The sequence below is a fragment of the Haplochromis burtoni genome, unplaced genomic scaffold, assembly GCF_018398535.1.
Source record: "Haplochromis burtoni strain Fernald_Lab_line unplaced genomic scaffold, NCSU_Asbu1 Contig_288, whole genome shotgun sequence".
In the NCBI taxonomy this organism is placed as follows: domain Eukaryota; kingdom Metazoa; phylum Chordata; class Actinopteri; order Cichliformes; family Cichlidae; genus Haplochromis; species Haplochromis burtoni.
In genome coordinates this window covers 737,478-751,170 of record NW_024582649.1, presented here as the reverse complement: position 1 = coordinate 751,170, position 13,693 = coordinate 737,478, and the positions used below count along the sequence as shown (strand labels likewise).

The 13,693-nt window shown below is 43.5% G+C and overlaps 1 protein-coding gene across 1 annotated transcript; it reads right to left on the bottom strand.

Moving 5' to 3' along the window:
- Positions 1 to 1,362: 1,362 nt before the first annotated feature.
- On the bottom strand, positions 1,363 to 8,717 carry LOC121815740 (transcription initiation factor TFIID subunit 4-like). Its single transcript, XM_042227882.1, has 3 exons — positions 8,687 to 8,717; positions 2,196 to 2,465; positions 1,363 to 2,109 (listed from the first exon to the last, which is right to left on the bottom strand). Exons 1-3 carry the CDS (start codon positions 8,715 to 8,717, stop codon positions 1,379 to 1,381), a joined length of 1,032 nt encoding a protein of 343 aa, XP_042083816.1. The 3' UTR covers positions 1,363 to 1,378.
- Positions 8,718 to 13,693: the final 4,976 nt, after the last annotated feature.

Below are 13,693 nucleotides of genomic sequence, written 5' to 3'. Positions count from 1 at the left end.
AAAAGCGTTCAATCAGCTAAAAGGCGATCTGACGTCAACTCCCATTCTTGCACTCTATGACCCAAACAAAGAGTTAAAACTGTCTGCAGATGCTTCCTCCTATGGACTGGGAGCAGTCCTATTTCAAAAAGAGGGAGAGCAATGGAGACCTGTTGCATATGCGTCTCGTTCTTTAACGGAAACAGAACAGAGGTATGCACAGGTGGAGAAGGAGGCGCTTGGACTAACATGGGGTTGTGAAAGATTCAAAGATTTTCTCATCGGGAGACACTTCTCCTTAGAGACTGACCACAAGCCACTCGTCAGCCTGCTAGGACAGCAAGCTCTAACCGAGCTTCCACCCAGAATCCAACGGTTCCGCCTAAGGCTCATGAGGTACAGTTACACCATCTCACACACTCCAGGCAAAGCACTCCTCACAGCAGATGCACTGTCACGTGCACCCGTTAACCAAGACCCTGATTCTAAGGCTACAGCTGAACTACTGGATGACACAAATATATATGTGGATGAAATAGTCAAATGCATGCCTGCTACCTCGACATACATCACACAGTTAAAGGAACAGCTTAAAACCGACAGCATATGCTCAGATGTCATGGCTTTTTGTCAGAGCAGCTGGCCAGAATACAGCCATCTCACAGGCCCAATTCAAAGACTTTACAGCAGCTTATGGGTTCAGGCATGTAACAAGCAGTCCAAGATTTGCACAAAGCAATGGTGAGGCTGAGCGTCATGTCCAAACTGTGAAAAGTCTGCTAAAGAAAGCAAAAGACCCATATCTTGCACTTCTAGCTTACAGAGCAACCCCATTGGCTAATGGATATAGCCCTGCGCAACTACTAATGGGACGAAGACTGCGCACGTCAGTTCCCCAGCTTCCTTCTTTGCTCAATCCCAGCCTGCCCAACAAGGCTACAGTGTTGACAAAAGCGAGAGAGAGAGTGATGAAGGACAGTGTTGCGTACAACAGGAGACATCGTGTGACAGAACTTCCTCCACTCTCACCGGGACAACCAGTGTGGATTACAGACACTACAGGGAGTGCAGAATTATTAGGCAAATGAGTATTCTGTCCACATCATCCTCTTCATGCATGTTGTCTTACTCCAAGCTGTATAGGCTCGAAAGCCTACTACCAATTAAGCATATTAGGTGATGTGCATCTCTGTAATGAGAAGGGGTGTGGTCTAATGACATTGTGGCGGGGCGTGGCCTGCGGTGCCGTGCAGAGGAGGCGGACGCACCTGCACGGCATCCGCAATCACGCCCCGCCGAATTAAATATTGTACTGGGTCCTGTGTATGGGGTTGTTGTGGTAATGTTGAGCGGGCAGCGGGAGAGCTGCAGCTCTGTTTGCGTTGTAAACAGCAACCGGCTAAGTATTAATAAAAAGCATCAAAATGCCACTGGGTCTGCCGTGTATGTTTACAGTGGTGCCGAAACCCAGGACGGGAGGCACGGCAGATCCAGGAGTGGGCCAGCAGAGGGAGGAGCTGGCGAGAATGGTGGCCGAGCTGGCGGCCACGCAGCAGGAGCAGGCGGCGGTGTGGCGCCGCAGGCGGGAAGAGCTGCAGGACCAGACCGAACGCCACCTGCAGAGGATGGAGAATCTGGCGGCGCTGATCCGGTCCTGCCCGACACCACCGCCACCCCCACCGGCGCTTCCCAAAGGCGCTGGAGTGGAGGAGATCCAGTCCGTGCAGGCGCCCGTGCCGGCCCCCGGGTTGCGACCAACTAGCACGCAGCCTGCCACAGCGCCTGTCCCCACACCTCGCGTGGGAGCCGCTGGGGCTCTGCAGGGCCCGGTGCCCGTTCCTGCGCCCCGGAAGAAGGCGGCGGAGCCGGCAGCGGTGGAGGCGGCGCCCGAGGAGCCGCTCCAGCCGGGAGAGACAGCGGCGATGGCGGCGCCCGAGGAGCCCGCTCCAGCCGGGAGAGACAGCGGCGATGGCGGCGCCCGAGGAGCCGCTCCAGCCGGGAGAGACAGCGGCGATGGCGGCGCCCAAGGAGCCGCTCCAGCCGGTAGAGGCAGCGCTGGAGGCGCAGTGAGGGGAGCTGCTCCCACCGGGAGGGGCGGAGAAGCCACGGGATAAGTCGGTGGTGCCCGTGCTAGGGGAGTCCGCGCCACCGAAGCCCGAGGTTAGCGGGGTGAGCAGAGCGGCCTCACCTCCACCAGAGGCCGGTGCCTGCCGGACATCTGCCCAGCCGCCTGCGAGCTGGGGCGCACGACCGTACCAACAGCGCCGCGTCCACCTGCCACGCGGCCGACCTCCGGACCAGCTTCGCCGACGCTGCTGGGTTCGCAGGCGGCCACCTGAACTCACAACTCCCCGTCGCTTGGCCAGGGCCCGGGGGCGCCGACGGTCCGGGCTGATCCCCTCTCCCGCTCGCGGTGGGGGGAGTACGTTCGGCCGGATGGTTCCCCGGCCTCAGTCGGGCGATGGGGGTATGTGGCGGGGCGTGGCCTGCGGTGCCGTGCAGAGGAGGCGGACGCACCTGCACGGCATCCGCAATCACGCCCCGCCGAATTAAATATTGTACTGGGTCCTGTGGTTGGGTTGTTGTGGTAATGTTGAGCGGGCAGCGGGAGAGCTGCAGCTCTGTTTGCGTTGTAAACAGCAACCGGCTAAGTATTAATAAAAAGCATCAAAATGCCACTGGGTCTGCCGTGTATGTTTACAGACATCAACACCCTATATCAGGTGTGCATAATTATTAGGCAACGTCCTTTCCTTTGGCAAAATGGGTCAAAAGAAGGACTTGACAGGCTCAAAAAAGTCAAAAATAGTGAGATATCTTGCAGAGGGATGCAGCAGTCTCAAAATTGCAAAGCTTCTGAAGCGTGATCATCGAACAATCAAGCGTTTCATTCAAAATAGTCAACAGGGTCGCAAGAAACGTGTGGAAAAACCAAGGCGCAAAATAACTGCCCATGAACTGAGAAAAGTCAAGCGTGCAGCTGCCAAGATGCCACTTGCCACCAGTTTGGCGATCGTGGCTCAAGAGTTGGGAGTTCGCCTTGTAATTGGAAGGTTGCCGGTTCGAGCCCCGGCTTGGACAGTCTCGGTCGTTGTGTCCTTGGGCAAGACACTTCACCCGTTGCCTACTGGTGGTGGTCAGAGGGCCCGGTGGCGCCAGTGTCCGGCAGCCTCGCCTCTGTCAGTGCGCCCCAGGGTGGCTGTGGCTACAATGTAGCTTGCCATCACCAGTGTGTGAATGTGTGTGTGAATGGGTGGATGACTGGATATGTAAAGCGCTTTGGGGTCCTTAGGGACTAGTAAAGCGCTATATAAATACAGGCCATTTACCATTTATTTACCATTTTATTTCAGAGCTGCAACATCACTGGAGTGCCCAAAAGCACAAGGTGTGCAATACTCAGAGACATGGCCAAGGTAAGAAAGGCTGAAAGACGACCACCACTGAACAAGACACACAAGCTGAAACGTCAAGACTGGGCCAAGAAATATCTCAAGACTGGTTTTTCTAAGGTTTTATGGACTGATGAAATGAGAGTGAGTCTTGATGGGCCAGATGGATGGGCCCGTGGCTGGATTGGTAAAGGGCAGAGAGCTCCAGTCCGACTCAGACGCCAGCAAGGTGGAGGTGGAGTACTGGTTTGGGCTGGTATCATCAAAGATGAGCTTGTGGGGCCTTTTCGGGTTGAGGATGGAGTCAAGCTCAACTCCCAGTCCTACTGCCAGTTTCTGGAAGACACCTTCTTCAAGCAGTGGTACAGGAAGAAGTCTGCATCCTTCAAGAAAAACATGATTTTCATGCAGGACAATGCTCCATCACACGCGTCCAAGTACTCCACAGCGTGGCTGGCAAGAAAGGGTATAAAAGAAGAAAAACTAATGACATGGCCTCCTTGTTCACCTGATCTGAACCCCATTGAGAACCTGTGGTCCATCATCAAATGTGAGATTTACAAGGAGGGAAAACAGTACACCTCTCTGAACAGTGTCTGGGAGGCTGTGGTTGCTGCTGCACGCAATGTTGATGGTGAACAGATCAAAACACTGACAGAATCCATGGATGGCAGGCTTTTGAGTGTCCTTGCAAAGAAAGGTGGCTATATTGGTCGCTGATTTGTTTTTGTTTTGTTTTTGAATGTCAGAAATGTATATTTGTGAATGTGGAGATGTTATATTGGTTTCACTGGTAAAAATAAATAATTGAAATGGGTATATATTTGTTTTTTGTTAAGTTGCCTAATAATTATGCACAGTAATAGTCACCTGCACACACAGATATCCCCCTAAAATAGCTAAAACTAAAAACAAACTAAAAACTACTTCCAAAAACATTCAGCTTTGATATTAATGAGTTTTTTGGGTTCATTGAGAACATGGTTGTTGTTCAATAATAAAATTATTCCTCAAAAATACAACTTGCCTAATAATTCTGCACTCCCTGTAGGGCGTGAAGGGACTGTCATCTCCTCTCACTCCACACCCCGCTCATACATTGTCGAGACCCCTTCAGGAGCCATCAGGAGAAATAGGCATCACCTCCAGCCATTGCCAGATGCCACACCAAAGTTACAAACCCCAATTACGCCTGTCAGTCCAACAGAGAACGCCCTGCCTGCTTCAAACCTATCGGTGACTACAACTCTGACTCCTAAGACAGAAGACCCAGGTCCTGTCAGAACTAGGGCTGGCAGGGTTGTCAAAAAACCACAAAGACTGGACTTGTGAAAATAAACAAAACAAAAAAGAAAAACATGGGTTTAAAAGTAAAGGAAAAAAGGTTGAAGAGAAAGAAAAGTTTCTATGAAAGGTTCTAAGAAAAAAAAAAGAGTACAGTTTTCATATATGCAGTAAATGTTCTTGTAAGTTTGATGTTTTCAGCGAAAGGAGGATGTGGTGTAATCTGTTTGAGTATAACCTGTTTTATTGTGAAAGGGGGTTCTGAAACAGGAAGTAGATAATAAAGGTCGGAGTTTGAGTGCTCTACAAGGTGTCGCTTGAATCCTTGCCTAAAACCACGACAAATAGTTCACTCATGCACACGGGTATTCACAGATGCACACTATCTTCCTTTGCTGCTGCCTCGAAACATATTGTGCGTCGTCATTCTTGTGTGCTGCTCAGTAAAATTCAATATTTATTATTTACTGTTACTTATGCTTATCTAGGTTGTTGCTGTGGTTTCCCTACTGTGTTGTTCTCTTTTTGCTTGTTTTCTTTGTTTTTTCCAGCAGGTGATCTGGTAGATTTTTAGTGTCTTTTCTCACCCCTTCCCCTCTGTTTTTCTTTCCCTCTCCTTTTCTTGAACTTCTCTTGTCTACATCTTTCTTTCCCTTTCCCCCGGTCATGTCTGTTCTGAATGTAATAACTTAAAAGTTAAAAAACAAACAAAACATTACATTTTTAGAAATATTTGTTGGTGTTTTCTTGGTTGGTTTTTTTTGTAATACTTGAACACTAAAGTTGCCCTCCAATGAGATGACAGTGCGAGCAGTGGCCCACAGCTCATTTAAGTTTGAGACTCCTGCTATGTAGCACTCAAAACACTTTATAGAACATGTTTCATTCACCCATTCACACAAGCACTTTTCTCTGTGTCCAAGTTTCTAGCTAACATTAGCACTCCTATGAATACATCAAGAGCAACTCCGGGTTCAGTATCTTGCCCAAGGCATGCAGCCTGGAGCAGCAAGGGATCAAACCACCAGCTTTCTAGTTAGCAGATGTCCTGAACTACCTACTCAGCCACAGCCATCCCAATGGGCCACCCCTTATTGGCTAATGACACATGAGTTCCAATTCTTTATCCACAAAGTCTCCCAGTGAGATCCACTCCTCATTCATGTAAAAAGGGTTGGAAAAAAATCAAAGTTTTGTATCTTAGAAATATAAGAATTTCTTATCGCTTATCAGAGGTTGAACATGTACTGATGGGTTTATCTCTTCTTGCACTTTATTCTGCTCTACTTTGTGATCCAAACTTACTGCTGAACTAAACTATCCCAGAATTCAACTCAGAATTGGTCACAGATAAATGTAATTAATTCAATCAAAGTGCTCAGAGAGTCAGATTCCCTGTAGGACGATTAGACGACTGATTTTTCTTCACAAACTTAAACGTCACATCATGTCTCCAGTAGCCATGGCGTGTCTCCAAAATACTTCTACAGATTTTTGTGATGTTTTGACTTCTGGTGCATGTTGGGAATTAGAGAGATCAGCCCCAGTGAAAGTGCAGATGAAAAACGGGCAGGGTTTTCATCCCTAACGCTTTGTTTCATCATCCGTCCATCACGGCCAATGATGAAAGGCCGCTCGTTATGCCTCCGGTGAGCGACTGGCACCGTTGGATCTAAATTCCACATCAGACCTCCTCACTGAGACAGACAGCCAGAGGTTATTAGAAGGAGCTCCAGGTTTGAGCACCTCAACACACACACACACATACACCCACAAACGCACACACACACAAGTACGCTCACCAGTGCAGCCTGTGATCTATGATTCATGTGCGCTCATTTAAAATTGTGTGAAATATTTAAAGTTGGCTGGTCGGCCTCAGAGGGTCGAATGACTGACCTCTCTGCTCTTATTACTGCATGTAGAGGAGGAGTGGATGGAGGAGGGGAAACGTTACAGGCAAAAAGGAGAGAAAGATAATAACATGGAAGTAAAGAAATGGACTGGATGCAGAAATGAAGAAATAGACTGATATTAACTTCATGATAGATTTGCCATTCTTGGTTATTCAGTCTTCATCTTTCGATTAACTGCTTTATGTTTGAAAAAATACAAACGCTGTGGTAGAGCCGATTTTCAGTCTCCCCTTTTTGTCATTTTTCAATGAAGCTTTTCATGGGTGTCACTGAAAATGGCTGGTAAGCGTGGTATATCCAAGTCTTTTTGCAATGCAATGAATGCTTCTGATAGAGCATTGCTGATGTTACTTCAAGTTCTTTGAAATTGTGATCACAAAAATCTGTTGGCAGTGAGTTAATTGTCATGCTTAAACTTTAAGCAGCTACTAATCAGGTGCTTTGGAGATTGTATTGCATGGTGGATTACAGTTGACGGTAGTTTTCTGTGTTCAGGATTCCAATAATTTTTAAAAGATTCGAAACTCCACCAGGTGAAATAAAGCCCCAGCCCATGACCGAGTCTTCACCATGTTTTACAGATAGCTGTAGAAGACACACAGTTGTACCTCTTTCTTGACCTCCTCCAGGCACATGGTATTGACAGCGACTTGAACCAAAAATTTCATATTTGAATTCAGTGCCTGTGCCTGGAGAACTATTGCTCAAGACTACTTTTAAAAAAAAGACAAACGCTGTCTCTTTCCACACAAAATATAGAGAAATTATGGGTGTCTAGAGAGTTCTGCACAGTAGTGTGCATCCATAGTATAGTCGCAACTACCGTATTTTTCAGACCATAAGGTGCACTGTCGATGAATGGGTCTGTTTTCATACATAAGGTACATAAAGCGAAACAAAACAGTCAGATAAGTCCAACTTTACTTCTTGCTTCCTCCACTTCCGTACCATTGATTCATTAATGTTGAATTCTCTCGCAGCTGCTCTATTCCCATGTTGTTGCAGTATATTAATGACTAACCTCATATTGTGGATGGATTATCTCAGTTGTTCTCCTGACTGAAGTTTGGTCCGTTTACAGCATCCTGCCATGCGATTGCATTTGTCCCTAACCATCAGGAACCCTCACGTTAACTTTTATTGAGTGGAAAAAAGTTAGCGTTCATCCTCCAGCTTCACTATGTTTATGTTTTGCTGTGTCGCTAGCGATCACGTAGCACATCATTATATACCAGCTAGCCCAACTTCAGTAACCCTACAAACGTCACTGCTGTTTAGTTTTCTGTCTTCATTTATGTTGGAAGTGATAGCAGAGCTGTACGTTTGAATTTTTTCAGAAATCTCTCAGTCAGAACATGCTATATCATGTTTAGGTGGAAACTAGCGAGCTAACTTCCTGCTAACTTCTAACTCCATTAAATTTAATAAATTCTGTTTTCATGGATGCCTGGATGTTAAACTTAATTGTTACACCTGGTAAAGCAGCAACGCTGATCATTTTATTAAAGATGAAAGAATTTAGACAGTTTTTAACTCTCAGTGATGCTGCAGTGTTCGTTTGACTTTGGGACCTGAAGGGACGAAGTTTTGGACCCAATTCTACAACTGAATTAGATATCAGGACATATTAAATCTTACACTAGGTCTCAAAATACAACCTGAATACCAGCACATGACATATTACACCATGTCAGTATTTATTTATCAAAAACAATTAGAGAGACTTTGGAGAGTAAGGAGCAGCCAGGCGCTGCTAATGCATTTGATTAGCTGATCATCAGCAGGTGTGAGCTCCTCTATAAAGGCAAAGGTTTTGGCAGTTTGCTAGTCCGGAACGCTCAAGTGTGTGTTAACATTATCTCAAGGATGATCTTAGAAAAGCAACTGTTGCTATCCATCAATTTTGCAAGGGTTATAAGGCCATGTCCAAACAGTATGAAGGCCATCATTTTACAGTGAGAAAGTCTATTTAAAAGTGCGAAACAAGTTGTTGCTTAACCCTTGGAAAATTCATCACAAGGTCAGACTGTGCAATGCAAAGAAAAATTGCACAAAAAAACCAAACAAAACAGGATTAAAGCACAGTGGTGGAGGGGTAATGATTTAGGTACTCACCAGTCATTGAGTTGACCATGAACTCCTCCATATATCAAAGTATTCTAAATGGGAGACTATCTGTCTGACATCTAAAGCCTGACAAAAACTGAGTCATGCAATAGGAGAATCACTAGCAAAATTACAATGGCTGGAAATACTTTGTAACTGAGCCTTTTTGCAATGGCTCAGTCAAAGCCAAAAACTCAACCTCATTGAAATGCTATGATGGGACCATAAGAGAGCTGCTCATAAACAATTGCCTCTGCAACCCTCAGTGAATTGAAGTAATGTTATAAATAAAAGTTGACCAAAACGGCTCTACAATAATGTGAGGTAATCATAAAGTCATCCAAAAAAACGATTATTTCAATTTACTGCTAGTAATGATTGTTTTGCAAGCTACTGATTCATAGAACGTACTTAGTGTAGTGTTAGTGTAGAAACAGCCTGTTTTTCCACAGGATGTTCCTAGACTTTTGGCTTAATCTCTGTTTCAGCAACCACACTGAAATACATTATATTGTCAAAATAGTGTATTAGGTTGTTTTTCATCTGAAGTTACTTCTTTCTTTTTCTTTAGGCGTTGTCACAACAGATCATCTCCTTCCATCTCACCCTATTCCAGCATCCCCTACTGTCACATCAACCGCCTCTGCATGCCCTCCTTAACAACGTCTATGAATCTTCCTTGCCATCCGGGAAAGACAGCAACTTGGTCACAAAGTGGTAGTAAAATCACAGAGGGGGGTCAGCGGATGGTGATGTGCATAGAGGTCCCAAACCTTCTGCAGACTCAGACTTCAGATAAGCTCAATAACACGCAGTGGTGTAAAGCATGGTATTGCTGGAATCTTGAGCAGTGGAGATGTGTTGTCTGGAGCGACAAATCATGCTTCTCCGTTTGGCAATCTGATGGGCGACTGGGTTTGGCTGTTGCAAGGAGAACTGTACTTGTCTAACTGAAGTGTAAAGTTTTATAGAGGGAGCATGATGGTGTGGGGTTGTTGTTCAGGATTTGGGCTCGACCCTTAGTTCCAGTGAAAGAAAGTCTTAATGATGCAACATACCAAGATATTTTGGACAATTTCATGCTGGCAACTTTGTGGGAACAGTTTGAAGATGGCCCCTTCCTGTTTCAACATGACTGCGCACCAGTGAACAAACCAAGTTTCATAAAGACATGGATGAGTGAGTTTGATATGGAAGAAACTGACTGGCCTGACCTCAACACCTTTGGGATGAATTAGAGCAGAAACAGCAAACCAGGCCTTTTCATCCACTACGAGTGTCTGACCTCACAAATGCTCTTCTGGATCCTAAACCTCGTGGGAAGTCTTCGCAGTCTTCGAAGTGTTGGTGAGTCAACATCACATTAAACCCTATGGGATGTCAATCAAGTTCATATGTGTGTGAAGGCAGACGAGTGAATACTTTTGGCAATATAGCGTAAATTTGGAACCTGCGAAGGACCAGATCTTTTTTGTTTATTATCTCCGAATGCATAAAATGTTGTAATTTAATAAAGTCCATCCATGTATCTGTAAAATACTTAACTGAGCTCAGACATTTTCATAAAGCTCAGATACTTTCTGACAAGAAACCAAAAAACCAACAGCTAAGGAAGAGCAAGAAAAGAAAGACGAAAGAAGAGAAAACCTGGCAGCCTGAGATGTAACATTATCCAGTATTCTGGCGAGAGGCGGGATGGCTGAATGTGTCAAACAGAAGAAATGATGCAATCTGGTAACAAATTTGAGAGAAAATTTTATTATGAATATGGCACCTGTAAGATGGTCAAAACCGGGTTACAGAAAGACAACCATGTATATGACATGTTCCTCTGAACGGATGAGAACCTAGCAAACTTATAAAAGAACAACTGCTATAAAAATGAAGTATGTACATTTTCGGATTTGCAGCATTATTCATGGTAAATGAACTCAAAAAGATGTCTTTCCCAAAAAAAAAAATTAAAAAAATTTAAAATAAAAAAAAAAAAAAATAAAAAAAAGGTCCGCCAAGCCAAACTAAGTAGCGCAGCATGTCCAAAAATAATAATAAAAAAATAAGCCAGGCACTCAAAGTTAGCATCAGTTAGTCATGAGTTCCCCCCACTCTTCTGAGAGGGGGAAAAAAATAGAAATGTACCATAGTTTTCTCTTTTTTAATATTTTAATTTGTTTGTATTTAGAATTTTATAACACTGTTAACATTGATAATAAGAGATTCCCTCTCTCCCGTATTTCAGCTACTTGGCACCAAGTTCCTCATAAAAGAATCTGTATAATTGTACAAGAAATAGTTAAAAACACAGACACAGTTTTTTCACAGGTAAATGAAGTGATTTTTCAATATTGTATTTCTTAAACACTATGTATTTTTGACAGCAGATGTGATTAAGGTTTTTAAGTTTTTAAAATCACCAGCAAAGTTTTCATTTTTCGACATAAAACACAGAAAAAACATTGAAACAGCTTGGACTGGCTGTTTGGTTTTTTGTTACATGTGGGTGTATTTCCTGGTTTTCATCTGAGTTATGTATTCCCCCACCCACCCCGCACCACTATCAACACCCACCGCTGTCATCACCACCTACACTATATCTCGTGCCCGATTCTTTACCAAACGGGGCAGCAGCGTCATTCACCTATGCCCCATCCCCCCACTTTTCATGCAAAACTGCCAAAAAGTAGAAAATGCTAAAATCTAGAGGAGCAGCAAAATGCTCCCAAAATGACAAATTTAACATTCAACCACAAACAACCCGACAATAAACTGGCAGGTCGGGTGGCCCAAACCACATTCCTCTTACTTGAGCGCAAAAACAAAATAAGCACATTGTTCAATTTCTTAACCTGGATTTGTTTCGTTGTTGTACACATTAGTTGCAGTAACAAGACATCGATTCTTCACAGACAGCACACAACCTACAGATTGGTTTTCCTGATGTGAAGGTGTGATGAGAGGCCCGGGTCGGTTTGATAACAGACTGGGCTCGACAGACTTTGAAAAAAGAAGAAGAAGAAAAAAGAAACTGCTCAACTGAAAATAAAAACAAACAGAACAACAAAAAACGAGGGTTCGACTATGAGAAATGCATCGGACAAACTTACTAAACATGCAGTTCAGTTTTCCAAAACACCTATAAAAATAGATTTATAGTGCGAAATATTTTTTTCTTCTTTTAGTTATTTTAGAAATCTTTAAAATCATTTTTTTATTACGTGTCCTGAAAGACTACCGTGATTTTTTTTTCTTCCCCCATGAACCACTTGTTTAACTTTGTTTGTCCCGTGAGAGAAGTTTGCGCAGGAAGTCAACAAGTTTTGGTGGGAACCAATGAAATACACCCAATGCACACAAGAAGCCCAAAGGGATCCTGGGAAAAGGTTTCACAGCTGAGGCATTTGTCTGGGTCATAAATCTACAGCTAAAATCTTACTTTAGGCTTTTCTTTGTCATAATTTGTTTCTAATATACTGTAAATATTTATTAGTTATCTAATAATAGCAGGAAACTTTGATTCCCAGAATTCCTTAGTGGCAAAAACATGGCTCCATAAACCTTTGAGCTAGTTAGAGAATCTTTTCATCTCTGAGAGAAAAGACAGTGAGATAAAGAGGTTTGTATAAGACTACACAACAGCAAAAAGCAATAGCAGAGAGAAAGATAGAGAAGGATTAGAAAACAAAATCAAAAGGTTTTACAAAGACAAAAAGGAAGCAGCGAAAGAAAAGGTGGACTCTGCAAACTTTTTTTTTTTTTTTGCTTTTTGCAAAGGCCACCGAACACGAAATTCCACGAACCTCCACTGGTTTCACTAAGACTGCTGATAGAGGGAGAAAGACAAAGAGAAGGAGTAAGAGAGACAAGGAGCTGTTGTTTTTTGGGGGGATGTCAATCATCCCATAGACTCCACCTCCTTTTCCCTCTAGCCCCTCCCCTCTCCTTTCCCCCACACTAGAGATAGAGCACAGAGAAGACAAAGGACAAAAACAGCTACAGTAGCTCAGTATATACTGCATATAGTCAACACACACAGAGAGAGAAGTCGCCATGAAAGACTTTTTGACAGCCAGTGACACTAAACACATTGGTAACACATTTTTACGTCTTAATCACACTGGGTAATAAGATGGCAGGATGGCAAAGACGGGGCTGTCAGCTTTAAAAAGATGGATGGTGTGACAGTTTTTATACTGTTTTAATTATTACTTATCCTCTTTTTTCTCTTATTACCAAAAAAGTAGAAGAAATAAAAACACAAATGAACAAGAATCACAGTGCTTTTCAAACACTAAACTTGTGAGATTAAGCAATTCTTTTTTTTTCTCTTTTTTGGCAACGTAGACTCGGGGAAGAAAAGAACACGAAACACAAGAACAATGACAAAGACAACATTGTTTAAAGGAATGTGATTTTTTTCTTCCTCAAAAAAACAAACGCATATTCATTTTTTTCTTATAGTTATTAGATTGATTGTTTGATAGATTGATTGAAAATGCATGTCTTTATTACAATCTCCTTATTGATATGTGGTTTTTAATCACAGGGTCCGGCGATGAGATGGAAGAGAGTGGATTTTTTTTTTTAGGAATATCTTGCGGAGGTGGTTCTGGTTAAGGAGAGAAGAGGAAGAGAGGGGGGGGGACCAAGGAATAAAGTAACTGCATAACAAAACAGTGATTAAACAAGAACCGGTCAAGGTTGTCAACATTCATTTCTTAAGTTAGTGCTGCTAGCTAATTAGACTCAGTCTCACTGAGCATTTAATGTGATTAAGTTAAAAAAAATACATACAAATAAAAACAACACTGTACAGCCAAAAATTCAACAAATCAACTCCATGTTGCGCTGCCCCTTGTGGCCCAATCAGAATGGAGAGGGACATGTAGGTGAAACATGGAGATAATGTGTATTATAAGTTTGTGTACACTGATGATGTCTGAGCTTCTGAAGTCAAAAACAAACAAACAAACAAACAAACAAACAAACAAACAAACAAACAAACAAACAAACAAACAA

What these genes read in the sequence shown, in the direction of transcription:
- LOC121815740 (XM_042227882.1), bottom strand. Translation starts at nt 8,717, where the DNA reads ATGGAGGAGTTCATGGTCAACTCAATGACTG. An exon ending in CATGGTCAACTCAATGACTG is followed by an intron (nt 2,466 to 8,686) that starts GTGAGTACCTAA and finishes ACGGCACCGCAG; the next exon opens with GCCACGCCCCGCCACATACC. An exon ending in TCGCAGGCGGCTGGGCAGAT is followed by an intron (nt 2,110 to 2,195) that starts GTCCGGCAGGCA and finishes GGACTCCCCTAG; the next exon opens with CACGGGCACCACCGACTTAT.